Source organism: Trachinotus anak, unplaced genomic scaffold, assembly GCF_046630095.1.
Source record: "Trachinotus anak isolate AG129_WGS33_773 ecotype Australia unplaced genomic scaffold, CSIRO_AGI_Tana_v1 ptg000012l, whole genome shotgun sequence".
In the NCBI taxonomy this organism is placed as follows: Eukaryota; Metazoa; Chordata; class Actinopteri; order Carangiformes; family Carangidae; genus Trachinotus; species Trachinotus anak.
In genome coordinates, this window is record NW_027273863.1 from 20,851,150 (window position 1) to 20,872,254 (window position 21,105).

Here is a 21,105-nt window from a genome sequence, read left to right on the forward strand (position 1 = left end):
AAGATGATTATAGGGTCAGACAGAAACAGAAAGTCAGAGGGAAGGAGTAAGGGGGAAAGGATGAGGGAGAGAAAGGAATAGTTGTTTGAGGGAGGAAGGACAGTAAGGTGGAGAGAGGAAGGAAAAAAGACAAGAGGAAAAGGAAGGGAAGAAGGAAAAGGGTAGAAATGGATGGAGAAAGGGAAGAAGGTGATGGAGAGAAGGAACAGAAGAAAGCCATGGAGAGTGGTTTAAAAAATCTAATGAAGTAAGGAGGAAAATGAGAGGAAGGAGGAAGAAAAGTAAGGTGGTAAAGGATAGGTGTATAGGAATAAATACATGGGAGGGTTTGGGAGATGTGAGGGAGAAAAATGATTTAAGGATGAATAGGAAGAAAACAGGATTCAAAGAAGGAGAAAAGTAGAGGTAGAGAAGAGGAGAGGGTGAAAAAGGAAAAAGGAGATAGGAGAGAGAAAGGAGGAAAGGAGGGAAATAACAAGGTGAGAAATGGATGCAAGGAAGGTGAAAGGAGAGAAATGGGGAGGCACAAGTTGAAGCAAGTAGGGAAAGAAAGAATGGAAAGAAAAGAAGAGGTAGTGGTAATGTAATGAGAAAACCAAGGGAGGCGGGAACAGAGGAAGAAAGCATATGAAGGAGGGCAAGGAGGGATGGGGAAGGCAGAGTGAGAAGGAAAGAGGAAAGTAAGAAAGATGATGTGCAGAATTTAAATCATGGGAAAGAGAAAGGTAAAATGGATAGGAGGAGGGAGGGGGAGAGAAAATGATGTAAGACAGAGAGAGAAAGTGAGGGAGGAGGAGGAGGAGGAGAAGGAGGTGTGATGAAGATGAGGTGAGAGAGAAGGAAAAAATAGCCAAGATGTGAGCCCGAGCGAGGCAAAGAAAGACAAAGAGAGGAGTAAAGAGAGGAGACACAAATTGAGAATGAGAGACGAGAGAAAGTGCAGGCGAGAAAAAAAAAACTGAGAAAAATAAAACAGAGGAAGCATAAATAGCAAGGAGAATAAGGGAGAGACAGTAAGAGATGGGTGGAGGAGGAGGAGGGAAGGAGGGGAGTGAGGAGGAAGCAGGTGGGGGGGTGGGGGGGTTGGGGGGGGCCTTAAGAGAGACATAAATGGCTTTGTCATCAATGAGAAATCCAGCCATGAAAGAGGGAGAGAGAGCACAAGCGACCGAGATAGATGATGATGATGAAATGCTACGAAATAACCGCTCGTTTCCGTGATAGCATTGACCTCTACGGTGTTTGTGCAGTGTGATTGCTGTCTGTCTCCCTGCATTCCTATCTGCCTGTCTATCTAGATGTCTTACAGTCTATCTCTCTGTCTCAATAAAGGCTTTCCAGCTTTGTTCTCTGGCGCCATCATGCAGAGCTGGCTGTCAGCAAATAATGACTGAATGTATGACAATCTAGACTACAAGGAAGCAGGCACCTGCAAAACACTACTGTGGTCAAGTTAAGTGAATCGTACGATTTGTTTCCACACAAGTTGTTTTAAGTGGCACTATGGCACCATGGCGCTATTTTTGTCTTATCCTCAGCCTCAATTCTGAAACACGAGGAGCTGAAGTTTGAAACAAGACAGCTAAACTAACAGCAGTATTTTATGGTTAGTTGTAGTAGAAGTACACGGGGAGACTTCTGAGGGCGTGACGTAACATACATGCATAAGAGTTCCAGTGCAGGGTTTGCAGTTGCATGACACATAAAGTGGCTCCATGTATTTCTTGCAGAAACACTTCTCTTTGCTGTTTCATTGCAGTTTTGAATGTAATCAAATTTTATAGGGATGAGTGGGGTTGATAGTTCAGTTCTGGCGTAGATAGTTTTGTTAACAACAGTACAGTTTTTTGTCACCGTCTAGTGGCATTAGGAACAGGCGCTGCTTCCTGTGCTGTTTGTTTTTAGTGCCAGTGCAGGTGCATTTTTTTCCTTTTTTTAAGCCTTGGAAAGTCTGAGAAATATAACTATTGTTAGCTTGAGTCCTTGTTTTGTTATATTTAGTTTCTGATTTAGCAGCACCTGTTTGCCCTGTTCCCCTCTTTCAGTTCCCCTTGCGCTTTGATTGTATCTTTATTTATCCAATAAATTTTGCTTTATCACTTCCACCTGGTTTATGTTGCTTGTCTTTTCCCCTACAGCTGGGTTGTAAGAAGCTGGGTGAAACTAGCAGAGACAGTGAGAGAAGCAGCTGTTAGCCAGTCAGCTAACAGGCTAGAGAATTTTTGTGATATTTGTTTGATCACTTTGCTTTTAATCTATGTTTCTGCTTTTTGTAAGATTTTATGTGTCTAAACATTTTAGTTTTTCCCACTATATCAACAGTAACACAGCATTCGGAGTAAACTGCATGACACCATGTTTTTAGCTAGCTCTATAGTCAACACGCTAATTCTAAAAGACTGATACTAATTCTAATGATAGGCAGAGTGCAAATCAGCAGCAAGGCTGTCAACAGGATTAAGCTTCGTGTCCACTTGAATAAAACTGTGCGGTTCATATCTTGAGCTCAGACATTTAACTCGGAGTTAACAAACTGCTACATATACGGACATTTTCTTAAAAAAATGCATGAGTCTGTCTGAGGTTTGTGGTTTTGTTTTGTCTCTTCTTTCCTCATTCCTGAGCATGGTGAAAAAGGCAGATACCAACTTTTATAGTAATTGCAAAGCAGCAGTTCTCTCATCCTCTTAAACTGCCTCAACACCAGGAATACTACTCGACTTTTTAAGTGGAGAGTACAACCTGCACAAGTTCCAGCTGAACGCAGCAATAATCAAATACAAATGAAGTCGACTGCTTCACCTCAGATATGGCCACTAAATGTACCAAATGGGAAAGTCACACCAAGCTGAGAAGCACTGTCTCACTGGCTTCATCTGGTTGAAGCTGAGTGTGCTCTGCTGCACCAGTAACCACACAGTGATGTCACTGTGCGCTGACCACAGGTGGACTATGCTTCCACGTCACTGCGACAAGGTGAGAGCTTCAAAAAATGAGGGTCGGAAAAAACACACGTCATTAAGTCATTTTGAAAAACCTCCAGACTGGAGGATTGTGTGTGTAGGTGCAAATATGCTGCAGTTTAATAGCGCTATGGTTTCCCTTTGTTTCCCATCTTATTGTTTGTTTGCCTTTCTCAGCACTGAGCCACATCCGTGTCAGTGTCTTCATCCTTGTCTTTCTTACTGTCTCACTATTATCTCTGTCTTCTCCATCTCTCCACCTGTCTATTTCTCCTGTCTATCTATACTGCACTCCCACACACACACACGCACGCACATGCCTCTGTCTGTTTCTCTTGGTATTTTTCAGTTATTTCATCCAACACTACTTTATCTTCATGCCTTATCACTAAGCAAGGTCACTGCATCTGTCTTCATGAGCTTCCCTTTCTGTGTGGGTATGTGTGTGGGTGTGTGTGAGGCATATGGTCACTCACTCACACACACACACACACACACACACACACACACGCACACACACACACACACACACACACGCCCTCTGGACCCAGAGCTCAACTATCAGTCTCTTTAATTCTCTTCCCTTCATCTCTCTTCAATCTCCCCTCTTTCCCTCTCTCTTGTTCGTCTTCGTCTTTCTCTCACCCATTTCTAATCTTTTCTGACTCCAGGCTTTTCTCTTCTCTTTTTTTTTGTTCTTTCTTTTTTCATTAGAAGCGATGTATATTGCTTGCAAGTACAGGTGTGATGGATTTTCAAAAGCGATATGATATCTAGTTACGGGGGCGTATCGATCAGGAGGACCCTGAAAATTGTACATGTGCCTGACGCTGTTTAGCCTGCAATGTGGCAACATAAATAGTCTGCCGATAGGTCACACACTGCTGTTCGGCTCTTGTTTCTGTGGTCAAAGAATGTAATGAATTTCTTATTATTGAGATAAACTGGATTAATGGACAAGTTGCGTTTGTGTGTGTGTGCGCGTGTGTGTGTGTGTGGTACAGTAAAGGAATATAGTTGAAGTCGTGTTCACTTTCTCAGAAGATGTAAGGTGACTGACATTTGGAGCACTTCCAAGCCTTGGCTGGACATGAAACTCTAAACATCTAAGCTTAGAGTTCACAACTTCTGACACACACTGAAATTTTTAAAACTTTTGCAAGTTTGTGTTCTAGTCTCCTCTTCTCATTCCTAATGCTGACAAGCAGATAATACAAATCCAGTCACCATTTCTCAGCAGGCAAAAAGGTGGTCAAAGTTAAACCTTCCTGATTAAATTGTCGGTAAAAGCGATGAGCAATATCCGGGGGTGGGCCCCATGGCTTAGGGGGTTAAGATGCCAACCGTGAGGCTCAACATCCCCAATCCAGCTAGATACCTCGGTTGCATCTCTCTCTCATCTCAGTTCAGTGTGACTTTTGAATGAATTTAACTATTGTGCATGTTCCCACCTGTAACAACAAGCCACATTTTGAATTTGCTACAGCTCTGTTTTGCGCCTCTGACTGGGTCCTTCTCCATAGCAACGTCAGCTGAGGTTTATAGGTGTCACAGTGTTTAGAGCCATCTGCAAACCAGACTGAAATAAAACACGATTTCTCAGAAATAAAGTTGAAATCACTTAGGTGTTTCAGAGACAGAGCATCTTACAGTAAAGCAGTCCGTTCCAGCAGCTACATTTCCAATAGCATTTATGGTTGTTGCTTACTAAAAAGGTGCTACTCATTTGTGATTGATATGGTGTCAGATATTTTTGCACTTATTTTAAAGGTCCCATGTTTATATTTTTCCAGAGTTTTATTAGAAGTGTTGATATCCATTAAAAGATATATTTGTGGTTTTAAGAACCAAAAACTATCTCTATCTCTCAGGCTTCTCTCGAGCTCTCTCAACAACAGGGCAGTCAGCCAATCAGAAGAGAGGATCTGAGCCTCTTACAAACTTTAGGTGAAATGTGGCATGATAGACGGACCAAAGAAAACTACTCAATAACAAATGAAATGCAACGTTAAATATTAATTCAGTGTCAGTTGTTAATACCTATAGACTAGTTATAAAAAGTAGCAAATCCAGCAAAGTATAACTGGCATGAAAAGATGGCAGAGCAGAAAACACTTGAGCTACAATTGAGATGCTTTGAACACTGGGACACTAACTGGAGTGGCAGTCCATCGTCTCTAGCAGTCCTGTAGGGCTGTTAAATCATCAAGGAGACTCCTGTGATTCTTTGCTGAGGAATATTGTGCGTAATTAATAACTCTGAACAGGTTGAAGAAATACTTCTACAAATAGCAGTTCCCTCAGCTGTGAAACTTTTTTTGTGTATACACAGTGTGCACAAGGGTGTAAAGGGTTTCTAAGTGGTGTCAGAGGGGTTTTCAGCTAAGAGGAGGAGGTGTGTATGTGTGTGTGTGTGTGTGTTGATTACATACCGAGTACAGGATCTGCTTATCAGCGTACAAACCTTTTTGCACATCATTGCTTGCAACTATGTCTACATGTCTTAGGTGTGTGCGTGTGTTTGTGTGTTTGGCCAGACAGTGGTTCTTGTCTGCAGCTCAAACTTGAGACTCGATACTCCCCAAAGGTCCAGCTGTTGATCTGGTCACAGCAGCTATTTTCGCCTACTTTTCTTCTTCCTCCACCTCCTCCTCTTCCTCCTCCCTCAATCTTTCTCATGCTCTTTCAACTTCAAACATTCAGGAAGAGAGGAATTCTCTCACAACACATACTGAGTGCACATACATATATTCCTTTTTCATCTGCCTCCCGCCTCCTTATGCCTTTCCCACCAAGTTTCCACTCTGCTGAGAACTCTCTCAAATTCAAATTTGCTTTATTGGCACGACAGGAGGAGAAACCTGTGTTGCTGAAGCAAAGTACATCAGTTACAGACCAGTATTTGTATTTTTTTCTAACTCTGTCTCCCTCCCAGCTTCCCCGTCTCTTTATTTTCTTCTTTGGCTCAACCTGATTCTGCATTTCACCTCTCCCACCTCCTTCCCTCCTTCCGCCCATTTCTATTCCGATCCATCTGTCTATCCCCTTTCCTGCCTTGTTCTTCTCTTTCCTCTTCCTCTTTTTAGCCCTCTCTCTTTCCCTCCATCACTCAGCCCTCTCTCACTCACTCATTTTGTTTTACATTTTACGCATTTAGCTGACACCCTCATCCAAAGAGACTGCCTCTCTTCTTCTTCTTCGTCCTCCTCTCTCTCTCTCTCTCTCCCACACATGTCGCCTCCATCCTCCCATCTGTTTCTGAATATTCTCTCCAGCTCCCTAATTATCCGTCCTTTCCGACAGCTGATCTGGGTTCAGTGACCGCAGGCTTCCCTTGATCATACCGTCCCCACTGATCTGAGAGCGTCAATTGATCTTGGATCAGTGAGCGAACTATGAAACACTTGATAAACACACACCTCTGTCTGTTTTATCCACCTTCCCCCTCCTTCTCTCTGCCTCTTTCTCCCTCTAAACCCACTTGTCTCACTTGCTCTACCTTCAGACAGAATAAAAAAAACAAAATAATCATTTAGAGGCAGCAGCTGAAATGCATGCAAAATCAATGGAAGGAGGCAAACGGAGGGAGATGAACCAAAATTTGCCCAAGGTGGTGCAAATTGAAGCAAGAAGGCATTAGTTCCAGCTTAAACTTGAGAGAGAAATGTTCCCAACGGTGCATCAGCTTCGAGCAACATGCCAATGAAATCCTGCCATGTAGTATTTACAGCAGCGAAAAAACGTCCATTGGGGATTTCTGGCAAATACTGACCGATGACACATCCTAAGAGCTAGATTACCTAGAGAAGACACTGCTCGTGCTGGCTGGCTCAGCCTGGTGCGAAAGGATTTAAAAGAAGGCACGGCACAATAAAATGTATCAAGCTGAAGCACGGATTATTTTCTCATCTGTCCTCACCTTTATAAAAATAAAATTAAAAAAAAAAGTCAAGGAAGCAATTATCATAATGGCTGCCACTATATCAGCCTGCTGCTTACAGCCACTTTTAGTTGTCTGCATGTCATCACATCAACTTCACTGATTATTTTTTAGGTAAAAAAATGAGAATATTTTTACCTTTCTTCCTGGTGTCTCTGTATGTCTCTTTCTGGTCCTTACACCAAGCTAAGCTTAGCTAAGCTAACCAGGTACCTTTGGTGTACAGACATGAGAGTCATATCAATCCTTTCATTTGCCTCTAGGCAAAAGGAAAATAAGCATATTTTCCATGCAGAACTATTAGGACTTTGGGGTAATAAATTGTAGCAGAACTAAAGGAAAAACACACATATTCTTGTGTTGGACAGTGGGTAAACATCAACAGGAAAAACCTGCACAATCTCAAATCCATTGCAGTGATTTTATTTATAACACTCTGAATCTATGTTTTGGCACAACCTAAAGAAGCCCATATGCCGAAATGTTGAGTCATTGAACTAAAAATAAAAAAACTGCATCCGAGTTGTGGCTGTCTCTACCTTTTTATTAAAAAATTAAGTGTAGGGCCATAAGAATCAGGCTACCACAGTACTAATGTATGCATGTCTCTACTGTTTTATGTCTAGTTTATTGATTTTTATTTTCCTTTCATTGGAAGAGAGAGGCAAAAGGCCAGTTTCAAAATCACATGGGAGATGTTTTTTGTATATTTACTTCATTAACCTCAAAAATAAATTGGGTTTTTAACTTTGATTTCTCTGCAAGCCTGTCTCTTTCTTCTCCTCGCGATTGTCTTCCATTACACGTGATTATTTTAAGGACACATGGAAAAATACAGAGTTCAGACGATACAAAGAGAGAACATAGAAAAAGGTTTCTTTCAAGTGCTAGATTTCAAACGTCTCTCCTGCAGTCTCTCAGTCCTGTGATGGTTGTTGTTAATACATTCTCCAGAGAGCCTTCCCAGACACCACGAAAACTTTGACTGATGCGATGTGGATCAATAGTTTTTCAGAAAATGTCAAAAACACAACTCACACCCAGCATTTGGAGTACCGTCTCTCTGTGTTGCAAGCAGTCATTATCGGTTTGTCTCGTTCCCTGAGAGGCTGAGTGGGGATCTTACCATCAATTTAATTTTTTTTTTTTTTTTTTTTGCGTTGTGATCGTTTCACTTAAGATTGCTTAGCACTATAAACTTCAAAAGTGCTTAGCATGCGTTTTTAATGGAATGATTTACAGGTTTTTGCCACAGTTAAAAGTCTGCCTACTCAATATCCTCCCAGTAGGCAAAACCCTTCCTGTCTACCATGGTTAGTAAATCACCAGAGTGCCATTACCTTGTTAAATTGTACTGAGGCGGATAGCATTTCCGATGTATGCTGATATGCTTTTATGCAAAGGAAGGAAACCACACATGACAAGTAAATAAAATTACAGGTGTGAGAGCAAATATATGTTTTTGTTTTTTTTTTCATCTGGTGGGAAAATGTGTTTGCAAAACTTCAAATTATTTATTATTTACTTTTATTGTCTGCACACTGTGGGTTCACTTCTCTGTGTAAGCCATGTGCCTGGAGTTATGAAATTTCATGGAATAAACACGGCTTTAAATGTATATGCCACGGTCCTTGGACAAGAAGTAAGAGAAATAAAAGGAGCCTTATGTTGGGGGACACAAGTGGGAACAGGCGGAGTGAAAAGAGCAAAGTTGTTAAAGTGGGCAGATGCATTTGCTTTCGCACTCGATAACCTTGGTTAAGTTTCTGAATCATACAAGAAAGTTTGTGAGTGTTTTTTTTTCCCAAGAGTTTTTTTTTTTTTTTTTTTTTTTTTAATCATGAGCAACCAACCAAAACAAATTACAAACCTTATTCATCCTCATTTTTCCAGCTGAGAGTTAATCTTTCGCTAACAAGTGAATATACAGTGCTCCATTAGTGGCACTGTCACATAATCCTTTCATGATGGAGGGGGCTAATCTATGTGTTTTTATGTCCACATCATGTGATATGTGTTTCAGAGATTGTGCTGATTTTATAAAACTGTTTGGTGTTGGTGTGAGCATCTGATCTAAGATGTGGTGGGAAAGTACAATCCACTTCTGTCCAACTGTTGCATAGTTGGCGAAGGTGTATGTAAATGAAACAATTTTCACTGCAATTCGTACTGAATAACATATTAGAAACAAACAGATCTCAAGCATCCAGAGAGACGTTGTTTCACATTTGAAAGGTGGTTTTAATATATGTGGCTCATTAATTTGTAGATAATTAGCTTCTAAATGAATCTGCTACATTTCTCTTCATAAAACAATAAGACATAAAGCTAAATAGTGGGGATTGGGATTTGCAGTTGAATTAAAATGCTGACTGCCCTTGGAGCAAAAGACTTTCCTGGTTACCAAAGGCACCCTGTGGTGTCGGAGAGTTAAGCATGAGAACCGTCTGTCAGGATGCTCATGGCTTTATTTCCTGTCCTGACATTATACACAAGTCACTCAGCTGTATCCCCCATGTTTGTTGGTACAGGTATTCAGCTTCATGAACAGCACAGTGTGGACTACGATCTGTCTTGTTGCTTTGTTTACCAACAACAGCCCTTTGCCTTTAAGGTTGTTGACTGTAGTTTTCTGTGTTGGCACAAAAACAGAGCGACCACTTTTCACCTGCTAATACGAAACATCCCTTCTTTGGGAAGAATGCATGCTCATAAAACACTGCTAGATGATTGGTTAGAAATGTTTTTGTCTCTGATGTTGGGAGTAGGTTATTAGCATATTGTGAAGCAACACAACAGTCCTCCAACCCTCTGATACGATCCATAGGAGCGTCCTCTCAAATAACATTGTTGTCATGGTTACAATAATAACGTTTTTCAGGCCAGGGACCCCCAAACTGATGGAGAGCTGGAGCAGGGACCCCCCTACTATATGTATGGCATACAATTGTGTCATACATTGTTTTACACATGTCGGTTGCTGAAGGCAATATTAAATCCTCTGCAAGTGTGTATGGCTGTTTCTTCTGGGCAATCCGAAGAGCAATTTGATAAGAGCATTTCAAAGCTAGCTCACCAACTTTGGCTGATTTTCTGATCAATATCTGTTGACCTTGGAGGGATTTGAGGCTAGCTTGGAAGTATTCAACAGGTTTGTCTTTTAAGTGGCTGTGTGTTGTCTCCAAGTGACGCTGCAGCTTTGATGGCTTCATAGATTCATTTGAAAGAACAGTAGAGCAAATGACACACATTGGAAATTCAATGCCATCTGTCTCCTTAAAGGTAAAACCAAATTTCAGATAATTATCTGCATATTTTCGGGTCTTCTCTCATTTGCGCTTACCCTTATTAGCTGCTACATCAGCAGCAGGTTCCGCCTCGCCACTTGCATGTTCACTGGTGGTTTCTGAGGTGGATGGTATCTCTCTTGTGCTTGTGGATTTTTTTGGTCAAGTTACAAAACGATCCATTTTTATATATATATAAAGGTATGGTCTTCTCAATAATATCGCAGCGTGCGTCCTTGTGTCTGGGTCCTTAGTAAACTGGGGACTGAATAGGCTCTCGGCCAATCACGGGGAACCTGACAGAGCCAGCGTGTGTCATGCGGCCTCGTGATTGGCACAGCAGTGATAGGGGCGGGTCCTCCCCTTTGTGTACAGGAGGCCTGGTGGGACAGGTCCGGGGTAGTCTCCTGCTGTGAGTGAACCGGCGCCTAGCTTGAAATAGCTACTGTGTGTAGCTGACTGAAAGATAACGTCTTCTGCCTCCATTTCTCCGTTCGCTACATTATGTTGGATTCATGTAAATGTGCATTTAAAGACATTTCAATTTGTGGGAAAAAAATGTTAGGAAAAAAAAAAAAAATTAAGAAATATAAAAAATTGTCTAATCAACCAAAGACTTCGCGACCCCCCTGCAGTACCTCAGCGGACCCCCTGGGGTCTGCAATAATACCAACGTAGTTAACTTTGTGGAACGGACATGGATAATAGAAACAACAGAAACTGCTACTTTCACATGGGAATTGAACACCGCCTCCTGTGTCATGTTCCTGTGTTTTGTTGACTCGTCCATCCACCTCAACCTCATCCTGATGTGGACTTTGTCGCTCCATAAACTACATCACCGCACTTTTCCCTTTGCTCCTGTCATTATTACAACGACAGCTAGATGTCACCTAACAACAAAACGTATCTATGGGTCATAATAACCAGCTGCACTAATGACCTATGGACTTGTTTACAGGACAGTCTCTATCAACAGTATATTAAAGCTACTAATTTCACCACCCAGCCCTAGTCTGGGGTTAACTAGATACTCTGCTGGCCGTGCCAACTGCTCTGAAAAGCTCATCCCGGAGCCTGAAGTTCATGTGAATTGTTAGCAGACTCTCTAACAGGGTTTTATAAAGTATTTTTAGGACTGACTCATTCTGAAGCTGTCCAGTCTCCTAGGAAGAAATCCGGCAGTCTTAATCGATGTGCTGAATTAATACTAGTTTAAGGCTTGTTTAAGTTGTTCTGGATGAGAGTATCAGCTAAAAGCCAAATATATAAATGTAATGTCCTTGTTTGTTTTGCTGTCCTTGTCTTGATTTCAGTGTTTTGGTTTCTCCGCTGGTCTTTATCCCCCTCATGTCCATCTCCTTGTCTCAGTGTCTCTCTCTCTGTCTCCTGGTAGTCTGGCATTAATGTAGGAACCCATCTGTTTTCATGCTTTCCTAGCTGTCTAATCTCTTCTATTAGCAGCACTGGGTCTTTTTTTTTTCCCCTCCATCCATCCACTCCCACACACTCCCTCCAGGGTATCTGTGTCTCCTTAAAAAGGGTCTTAAAATAAATGATCAAGAATTAAGGAATTAAAATGTATCGAAATATCTTGAATAAGCTACAGATATCGGATCATTTCTGTGCCGCCATGGAATGACAGGTTCCTTTGCTCTAAATGTTCACACTCAGATTAACACAGTACAGGATTAGCTGTAAAAAGAATTTCTTTTGTCACTGTATCTGCTTTAATAAACACAACTGGGCTTTGTGTCCCTTAACAATTAATTTCATGCTTTGCTTTATCTTTATCTAGTCAGTTATAGTTGCAGGACTCTCATTTTGCTCTTCCCCACTGGAACCAAGCTGGTTTTCTCAATTTTTGTTCTTTAGCTTTTTTGCTTTTTTTTTTGTCACTTCCATGTAGCTTTGAAAGGGTCTCTTAAAATATTGTGTCTTCATCTCCCTGTATCGCCTCCCATCTGTGTAAAGCAGGGTCAAATTAAACTGATATCAATGGCTTTGGTTACTGAGATAATGATAAAAGTCAGCTTGAGCTTTCGATCTACCACATAGTATTGGATTGAATCAATGTGACTGTGACTGTGTTCGCAACATCAACATTTCATATTTCACAGCCCTGGCTCTGACTTCATGTCATTTTTCACATTATTTACGAGTATGAGCTCTTATGAAGAAAATCTTTCCCTATACCCTCGCATCATTTCGACAAACTCATTTCTCTTCTCTCTATAATGTCATATCTACCCCCATGTCTTTTTTTTTAATAAGGCCACCTGTTTAGATTAAGTTTAAAGTAATAGGTTCAGAGCAAAATCCATCCGTCAGTCTTCAGTTATTTATCTCTTTCCTCTGTCTCTGTGGCTCTGATCTCGCCGTAGTACATTTTCTGCTCTGCAGTGTGGCAGCCGTCACTGTGAGGATTTGTCAGTCATCATTTTCTTCTCCTTCTTCTTCTACGTCTCATCACGCTGTTCGTCCAGTCCTCACTCTCTCCACCCATACATCTCTCTCCACTCTGCAAAGCTCGGAGCATGCTGTGCAGTGCTGCAATGTACTGGCTTGGAGTTGTGTGATTTTTCTCATTCCCCATCTCCTTTTCGTCTCTTCCTCCTCTCTTCAATCGACTCTCTTATTTCTTTTCCTTTTCCATTCCTGTTCTAGTATATCCTTCTTTTTCTCTGTACTCCCTACTCTCATCCCTTCATGTCTTGCTGTCTTAACTCTGAAGCACACTGTCTGCGCTGTGCTGCTCGGGCCAACTGCATAGATGACTTGCTGCTCTCTTTCAATCTATCCTTTGGATCATTGAGGAATTTTCTGTCACAGTTTTCCCTCCTCCCTGCCTCACTTGATAGATCTCACCATCCCTTCATTTTACTTTCCTAATCTGTCTGTGCTTGCTTTGTCTTTCCCTTCACGGCTGGACTGTCTTTTCAATGTCAACCCAAAGGAGCCGAACGTTTTCACAAATTATTGTTTATTTTCCTATAGTCAACACTGTGACCTCATTCTTTCCTCAACTTTAAAGCTTCGTGCATCAATATTTTCATATTAACAATAGATCAGATGACGATGTGTAATGTGAAAGGAGTCGCGCCAAGCGAATTATCAACCAACTCCTCAGCCCTACAGAGCTGTTTGGTGTTTTTCAGCTCACACCTTCACTGTTTCGGTTCTGTCACACTGCTCCCAAAGATCTCGCACTTCCAGCTGGTTTCAGCAAAAACTCCACTGCGCACTACCTGCTGAGCACCAAACGGCAAACAGGCAAAGTTAGCAACTAACTGGCGAACATGTTGAAACATTTAGCAGCTAAAGAGCTGGATACAGAGACTAAAATAGCTCTAACAGGAGAGTGAATATTGTAACATTAATTGCAAGCATGACAACTTCAAAGGTGAAATACATTGTGTCTTCAGTTTGTTGTGCTGCACCCAAGAAGAATCAGTTACTGCAGATCCAACCGTGTTGCTCTTTTAAGCATGACCATAAGCATTGCATAACCTTAGACAAATAGCTTTGGGCTTTAACTTCACCAAAACTTAACCTGTTAAGTGGCTCTACCACTCATATAGAGTGTTTTTTCAAAGCATGTATGGATAAAGGTGGACTTTTATTTTGACACTGTATCCTGGTTTGGTCAGAAATGGTCTTTTCTTGTTTCCTCCTTTCTGTCTCTCTCTTTCTCTCTCCATCTGCTGCTATCATCCCCCAAAAAACTGTTGTCTTCTGTTTATCACTCCCCTCTTCCCTCCTTCCTCCCTTCGTGTCCCTCATCATCACTTCTCATCTTCCCTACATCAATCACTACCTCCATTCCTCCTCTATTTTTCCATCTTTCTGTTCAAAAAACAAGATCGTCATTTTTTCCATCTTTCTCTCTCTCCATCTGCTGCACTTTGAAGGGGAGATATGGGATGAATTCTGAGCTCCCATCATCCTCCTCTCCCCTCTCTGCCTCTCAACTCTCTGCTTTCCAAAGTACAGCATCTGCTGTGCATGCTGGACCACCGCAGTGGGGAGTTGCTGCTCCCTCTCGCTTCCTCCTTCTATTTCCCCCCTCCTCCTCCTCCTCTTCCTCTTCCTCCCCCTGTTCCAATACTCTTCTCAATTCCCCCCAAAGTAGAGGTCGGGCTTTAAGTGTCATTGCAGAGAAGAGCCTTACTTTCTATCTCCCTCCTCTCTTCTGTGCTTGAAGCTCCATCTGGAGTAAAGACTTGCTGATCTCTCCATTTGTCCTTTCCCACCTCCCTCCCTCATTCTCTCTCGCCTCTCTCTGTTGTCCAAATTGTCTGTTGCAGAAAAAGTTGGCCCTCTACTCAAGCCATTCTTAACTTCACTTCTGCTATAAAGTGTTGTATTAGCACACAAGGGAGTGTTTCTATCTCCCTCATCACCCTTGTTTCTAATTCTCCTTCCCTCCCATCTGCACCCCTCTCTCCTCTTTTCACTCCAATGTACCAAGTCTGTAGTGCGATGATGGACTACTGAAAAGGAACAGGCCACAGAAAGTTGCAGCAAAACATTTCAGCTCCTCAGGCTCCAATTTTTTCTTCAGTCATCTGACTTTAACTATCATTTTGAGACATTTCTTTTCATCATGTCAAAAAAAGTCTTTAATTGGAATCACAGCTTAGTGATGTCCCTGTCTTCATACTCAAACTAGCTGATGTGTACACTCCTTTTCACACATGCCAGTGTTTTGAAACACAAGTTTGAGTCAACCCAGTCAAAAGTGATCATTAGTATCACAACTCCATATTTCTAATGTCAGTTCGTATTTACAGTGTCATTTGTTTCCCGCCACTAGCGATCCTTCTCACCTCTGTTTTCTCTTCCAAAATACAGGGTCTGTTGTGTTGTGTTGTGTTGTGTTGTGTTGTGTTGTGTTGTGTTGTGTTGTGTTGAGCCACTGCAATGTGTTACACTTATTGAGCACTTTTGGCACCATGCAGTATTACAGTAATATGCTGTTTGCTCTCTCTGTCCCCTAATGTCTGTGCTTGGGGCTTTTTTTCTCTTCAACAAAGCTTTTGACCCAATGTGTACAAGATAATTATTAGTGTCTTGTTCAACAAAGGAGCACTCACAAACATCTTTATAGCAACTAAGTCTCCTAAAAATCACGTGGGACCAACATGCATTAGCAGAAATGTTCTGTAGGAAACGTAACACCTCTCTCTGTACATTGTTTTTATCAGAGACCCTAAGATTCTGAGTCAGTTCATGCGTCTTGATAGATTAAATATATATCTGACAATTCCTTGAGACACTCTCGAGCCAGATCTTGAAAAGGTATAAATTAATCCATCTCTCTGAGATGCATACATCGTCTTTACTCCTCTTTACTGTGTCTCTGTTGTTATAACTTAACTGCTAAGGAGCACAAGTTATTTTTCTCTCTGGCATTTCTGGCATTTAACAAACAGATTCAGGTATATTAGCACCGCGCTCTGAACAGGAGCAGGGGCTAGGCTGATTTGCATGTAGCCTGGGAAATCTAAGACAGATTGCAATTAGATTTGTAATGTAGTCAACAGGGATGCATATATGTGGCCAAGTGTAAACAAAAGTGCATTCAATTGCATCTGGGTTTTGATGGAGATGTGACTTGAAATGACAAGTGTAAACGTGGGGACCATTACGAATGTATCTTAGAAGTATCTGCGAACTGTTTACTGCCATTTTCATATTGAACATACCTGCAGTGCTTTGACTGTTCACACATTTCATTTCCCTACACTATTGCTCCTGGATATTAAAGGTCTAGTGTTTACATTTAAGTAACTCAAAGCATTTCCTTGAGGCTAGAGGAACTACTGGCTATTAACTATTAACAAAACTATAATCTTTATCCAAACCATAAACAACTATTTACCTAAACCTAGCAACAAAAAGATGCCTCTCCTCATGTTTCCATCAACCTGCATAGTGCGCAGTTTGAAACTGTGAACTAAAAAACAAGACATGGAAACGCTTTTTGGAAACGGTTTTTCAGACTATTTGACAAAGAAACATATCGGTCAGCGGATGCTGAAAACCACGCTTTATTAGCATAATATCACTTAATCCTCAACTCAATTCACAATTCACATTTGTGTTTTGTCGCCTTTTCTAAAAAAAAAAAACATCTCTATTTTGCGCAAAACTGCAATGGAAACTCTTTACCCTACAACATCTCTGTGGTATAGGAATCTCACACTTTCTGGACTGGAAAAAGGTTGCCAGTGAACATTATCTAGGCAGCATTTATGTTCCCTCCAAAACATATTTGACAAGGCAAAGCAGCAGTATGGAGTTACTTTTTGACCCTTAAATAGTTTCTTCTCCTTCCTTGTTTCCCATGTCTGCCCCCCTCCCTCTCTCCCTCCCTCCCTTCCTCTCACCTCTCTTCTCTCCAAAGTACAGGGTCTGCTGTGCAGTGTTGGACCACTGCAGCGAGGAGTTGTCGCTCTCGGCCACCCGGCAGGTCAGTGTGACCGTGCCCCCCACGGACACCGTTTCATCTGAGGTCACCGGTTGTAGGGGGTCGTCTTCTACATAACAGGAGAGAGAGGGAGAAAAAAAAAATCATAAGACAGAGCGATAGAGAGGCAACAGAGACAAGTCAGAGAGGTGCTGCACTTGTATGAAAATACAAGCAAAAACAGTAGCACACACCAACACACAAATCAGATAAACGCACAAAATGCATTACTCGCCTGGCTCTCTCTCTCTCTCTCTATCTCCCCCCGCCCATCTCTTTCTCTGCTTGTCAGTTTATCTATATATCTCTATCTGTCTTTCTGAAGGCGTAGACACACACACACATACACACATGCATGCTGTCATAGGAACAAAAAAAAAAAAAAAAAAGCAGACAAATGGCTATCTGGTTGTATGACTGCGAGGCCAATGTAAGAGTGATGAGTCAGTAGCGGCCCCGGTATCCAGAGAATGCATGACCTGAGGGACCAACAAAGATGAAGAGACCACGACAGACAGCGGCTCTCCAGAGGTCAGAGCAACAACAAGAGCACTGTCTCATACCTCTAATGGCGCTGTAACCCTCTTTTGTCAATATCTATGTCAGTTTTTAACGCCATGCATATGTATCTGCTCGTACAGAACAAGCTGGAATGGGACAGGCATTATGGAAATGAGCAGGTCAGAGGGAAAGAGAAAGAGAATACAAATGACCCAGCATAATGAGGGGATTCTAAAGGCTAGAGCGGGAACTGGTGCGCCACAAAAACCACTGAACAGTGAACTGTCTGGGTGTGTAACAGTATTCAAATTGGCTCAAATTATGGTATTTAACAGCGCTCCCTTGATAACGGGTGATGGTTCAGGCTAATTCTGCTCTTTGCATTCAGCGAGAGCGGCAGACGATTACGTGAATTAGAACAAGTGATAAAATATATATATAATATATATATATAAAATATGCAGCCTCTTCTTATGGTAAGTAACGCCGAGCGTGGCCACTGCTGCACTTTATTTATTTTTTTACTGCGGCCTTGGGTGCATCCAACCATGCTCTGAACTCACCTCCCTTCCTGCTCCCCTCAAAACGGGCCAGTGCTCACTCAACCTAATCTCAAGCAAAACAAAAATATGGCATAATTGACAACAAGACCAAGCCAACAGAGGGAACATCTCATAAGAAGATATGCCTCAAAGCGGTCTCCTCACCCCTGAAAAGATGGCGTGTATAAATAGTTTAATTGGAACCAAATTGTCAAGCAGGAGACAGGTTTATATTCGGCGTGGAGCGTTATCACATCCTTGCACCGGCGGTGGAATTGATTTTTTTTTTTTTTTTTTTTTCTGCAGGAAGAACATCTGCTTAAGTGTGCTTCGGCGGAACTCCCATCAAGGCATGAAAGAGGGGGGACACGGGAAAAAAGGATGCAGAAGAGGAGCCGAGCAAACTAACTGCATGTACCATCAAAAATACACATTTGCAGTACATGAGCTTAGAGAAGCAGGCAGCAGCTATAGGAATCTTTTTTTGTTGTCGTTTGAGAGCTGGATGGCCAGTTCAGCATCTCAGAAAACATCAGTTATTAGAAAAGAAAAAAAAGGTCTTAGGTTTGCCTGTGTGCTGAGAGCATTCAGAGCGATAACTGCTCTTAAAGGTACAGCTGCTGTTTGCCCATAGGGTTCAAACAGCCTTCCTGAGCCTTTCGTGTCAGAGGAAGTCGCACTCTCTCTGTGGTGTTTCACTGCAGCTCTGACCTTGCGGTTAGTTTATCTAAGCACCAGGATGGCTGAGGGCTGAATGTGTGGTCAAGTGCACCATGGATTAGTGTCTCCTTTAATAGCATCTTGGGATAATTCTTGCGGCTGATCACAGGAGCTCCTCTACTTGGCACGAACACTTTGGGTAAATTGGCTGTCCCAGTGCATCACTCATCAAGCCGACCGCAACGAACTCCAACAAGTTAGCCAAACTGGCGTCGTGTCTTCGGCCGCCACCGAGCCCTGGCATTCCTGACCAGGAACTACCTGTGCTCGAGGCTCAGAGAGACATTTGTGCTGGTAATACAACTTTGAGTGTCAATCTGTGGGCCTTCGGCAAGTAACAATTTGGGGAGATATCTGTTTTTTAAGTGGAAATGTTTTAGAGAAATTCCTTTATGTCATATTGAATATTTATCCCCAGTGGAGCCTAGTTATTACTGGTGAACTGAATGGCAGACCTAGCCTTTCCAAGCCCTTAAACTTCTTCTTAAATTTCCCTTAGATTTCTTTGAAGTATGAAGAATTTACTTTCCATTTTACTAAATATCCTCACATGCACTATTCTCTATCTGCTCGTCCCACTGTTTTATTACATTTGTATAATGTTTACACTGAGTAGAAACACTGTCAGGTTTTTTACATCAAATGGAGACATTCTTGACAAATTAAGCATCATATTGTGTGCGTTTCTTCAGAATTGAGTCTGAATGATTGGGAGTCCCTTTAAAGTGTGGAAACTAAATCTAAAAACAGCTATAAGAAAGTAAAATGTTGTTGCCTTTACCAATTAATGCGAGATAAGAAGTAAAGGTCAGATTCACGCTTATTGAACATAAGGTCTAAAATGTTTTAAAGATGATTAAACGGCACTCTGCATCTTAAATCTAAAGCTAATGCAGAATCACTTTATGTTGTACAGTGAATGAGCATAGCAACAACCTCGTTAGCCCTATCTATTAATCACAAATAGGTCCAGTTTAATTTAGCTGGGGAATTGTGGTTACAGTTTTACTGCATCAGGATCATCTTTTATCAGAAGGATTGGTTTAACTGCAGTGGGCATTAAAATAGATTAGACTATTTGAAATAAGATAATAAAAAGTTTTTGTGGTTGATAAATGATATAATACATCCTAATGTGGCACACCCAACCCATCCGCTGGTCCAAACTGGTTCATACAAACACAAACTAAGTCACTTGCCAGTAGGATATGACCCCTTTAAGCCTCAGATGCAGATACAGCTGTTCTTCTTACCTTTGAAGCTACTTAAGAGCAAAGTTAAAGGGGGGAAATTAAGTTCAGCTCGAGTTTAAACGGTTAAGTCTGGATAAACACCCAAGCTGCGAAAGTCACAGAGGAGACCTATCTATCCTTAGCAGACGTTAAGTTAAACACTGTGGCTCGCTCTTCTTTCTTCTCTCCCCCCTTCCACTCCTCCACAACCCCCTCCCCCCACCATCTCAAGCTGCAAGCTCGAGGAAGACACGGGTATTTAAAGCAACACAATTTACACTTTTCCCAGCCCGCAACAAGGTGAGAGAACCCAGAGGTAGAAAACTGACTGGGATATCAAGTCAAGGAAGGGAGGGAGAGAGAGGAAGAGAGAGAGAGAGAGAGAGGGAGAGAGAGATGGATGGTTGAGAGTATGAATAGGAGGGTGGGTGATAAAATGAGGTGGGAAACAGTGCATGTGTGTGAAATAACAGGAGGGAGGGGAAAGAAGACGCCAATGAGACAACAGAGGACGTGTGAGGAGCCCGAGGGCTTGCTGAAGATGAGAAAAAGGCGTAGTTCAACATTTTTTGAATTTGAAAATAGGTTCTCTTCCTGAGAGTATGCAGAGAAGGTGTTCAACTTTTTACATTTCTATGTATCAATTAGGATATACTTTGTAAATAAAAGATTTGAAAGTGTTGAGAGGCGTATTTTTTAAAGGTGCTGTATGTAAGTTGTTGCTATTGCTCTTGGTGCCAATGTCAACTCTTGTTTTAATTCTGTTTCCATCACTTTTTCTTTACTTCTACTGAGGCTAGTCCTCGTCCTGCAGTCTTAGAAGATTATTTTGCGTGAGTGACCAGTTCAGCATGAGAGGATGAAGAAGTAGCGCTGCTCAGAGGAAGTATTCTAAGCACTTGTCCAACGCAAAGCAAAGCTCTTGGCAAGCAACCATTACCAGCACCACACACTCCCAGTGGGAAACCATATTCAATGGCAAAGAAAACATACATATAGCACCTTTAAACTGTCCCTCCGGCCTCCAGTCTTTATGCTAAGCTAGGCTAACCAAGTTCTGAAACCAGCTTGGTGCTAAACACATAAAGATGTGATCCGATATTGATTTTCTTATCTCACTCTCATGAAGAAAGAAAGCATAGCATTCTTCTTTAATGAGATACAGCTTCCTGGTGACTCCACCGGTTTCGCTGCCTAAAAAGAGCAGACAGTGAAAAATTCAAACCACCTTGGCCATCTCCATGTTCACCCCCTCTGCTCCTTCCTCCTCCATCTGTCTCCCTCTATCCTTCCCCCCACTCCTCCTCTCCATCTGCCCCATCATCCTCATTGGTTTCCTCTTGTCCTCCCTCACCTCTTCGCCCTTCTGTCGAGCCTCCTCCCCCCTCATCCCCTATTTCCAATAGTCATTTACCTCTCCCCCTCCTTAATTCCTTCTTTCCCTCCTT

At 41.9% G+C, this 21,105-nt stretch overlaps 1 protein-coding gene across 6 annotated transcripts in view; it reads right to left on the minus strand.

Annotated features, from left to right (window-relative positions):
• The window catches only part of cadm3 (cell adhesion molecule 3), an 89,775-nt gene that overhangs the window by 36,046 nt on the left and 32,624 nt on the right, over nt 1-21,105 (minus strand). For all 6 annotated transcript variants that reach the window (XM_071490741.1, XM_071490740.1, XM_071490739.1 and 3 more), the window contains exon 3: nt 16,583-16,732. In XM_071490741.1, coding sequence (XP_071346842.1) covers nt 16,583-16,732 — 150 coding nt within the window. The remainder of the gene's footprint in view (nt 1-16,582; nt 16,733-21,105) is intronic.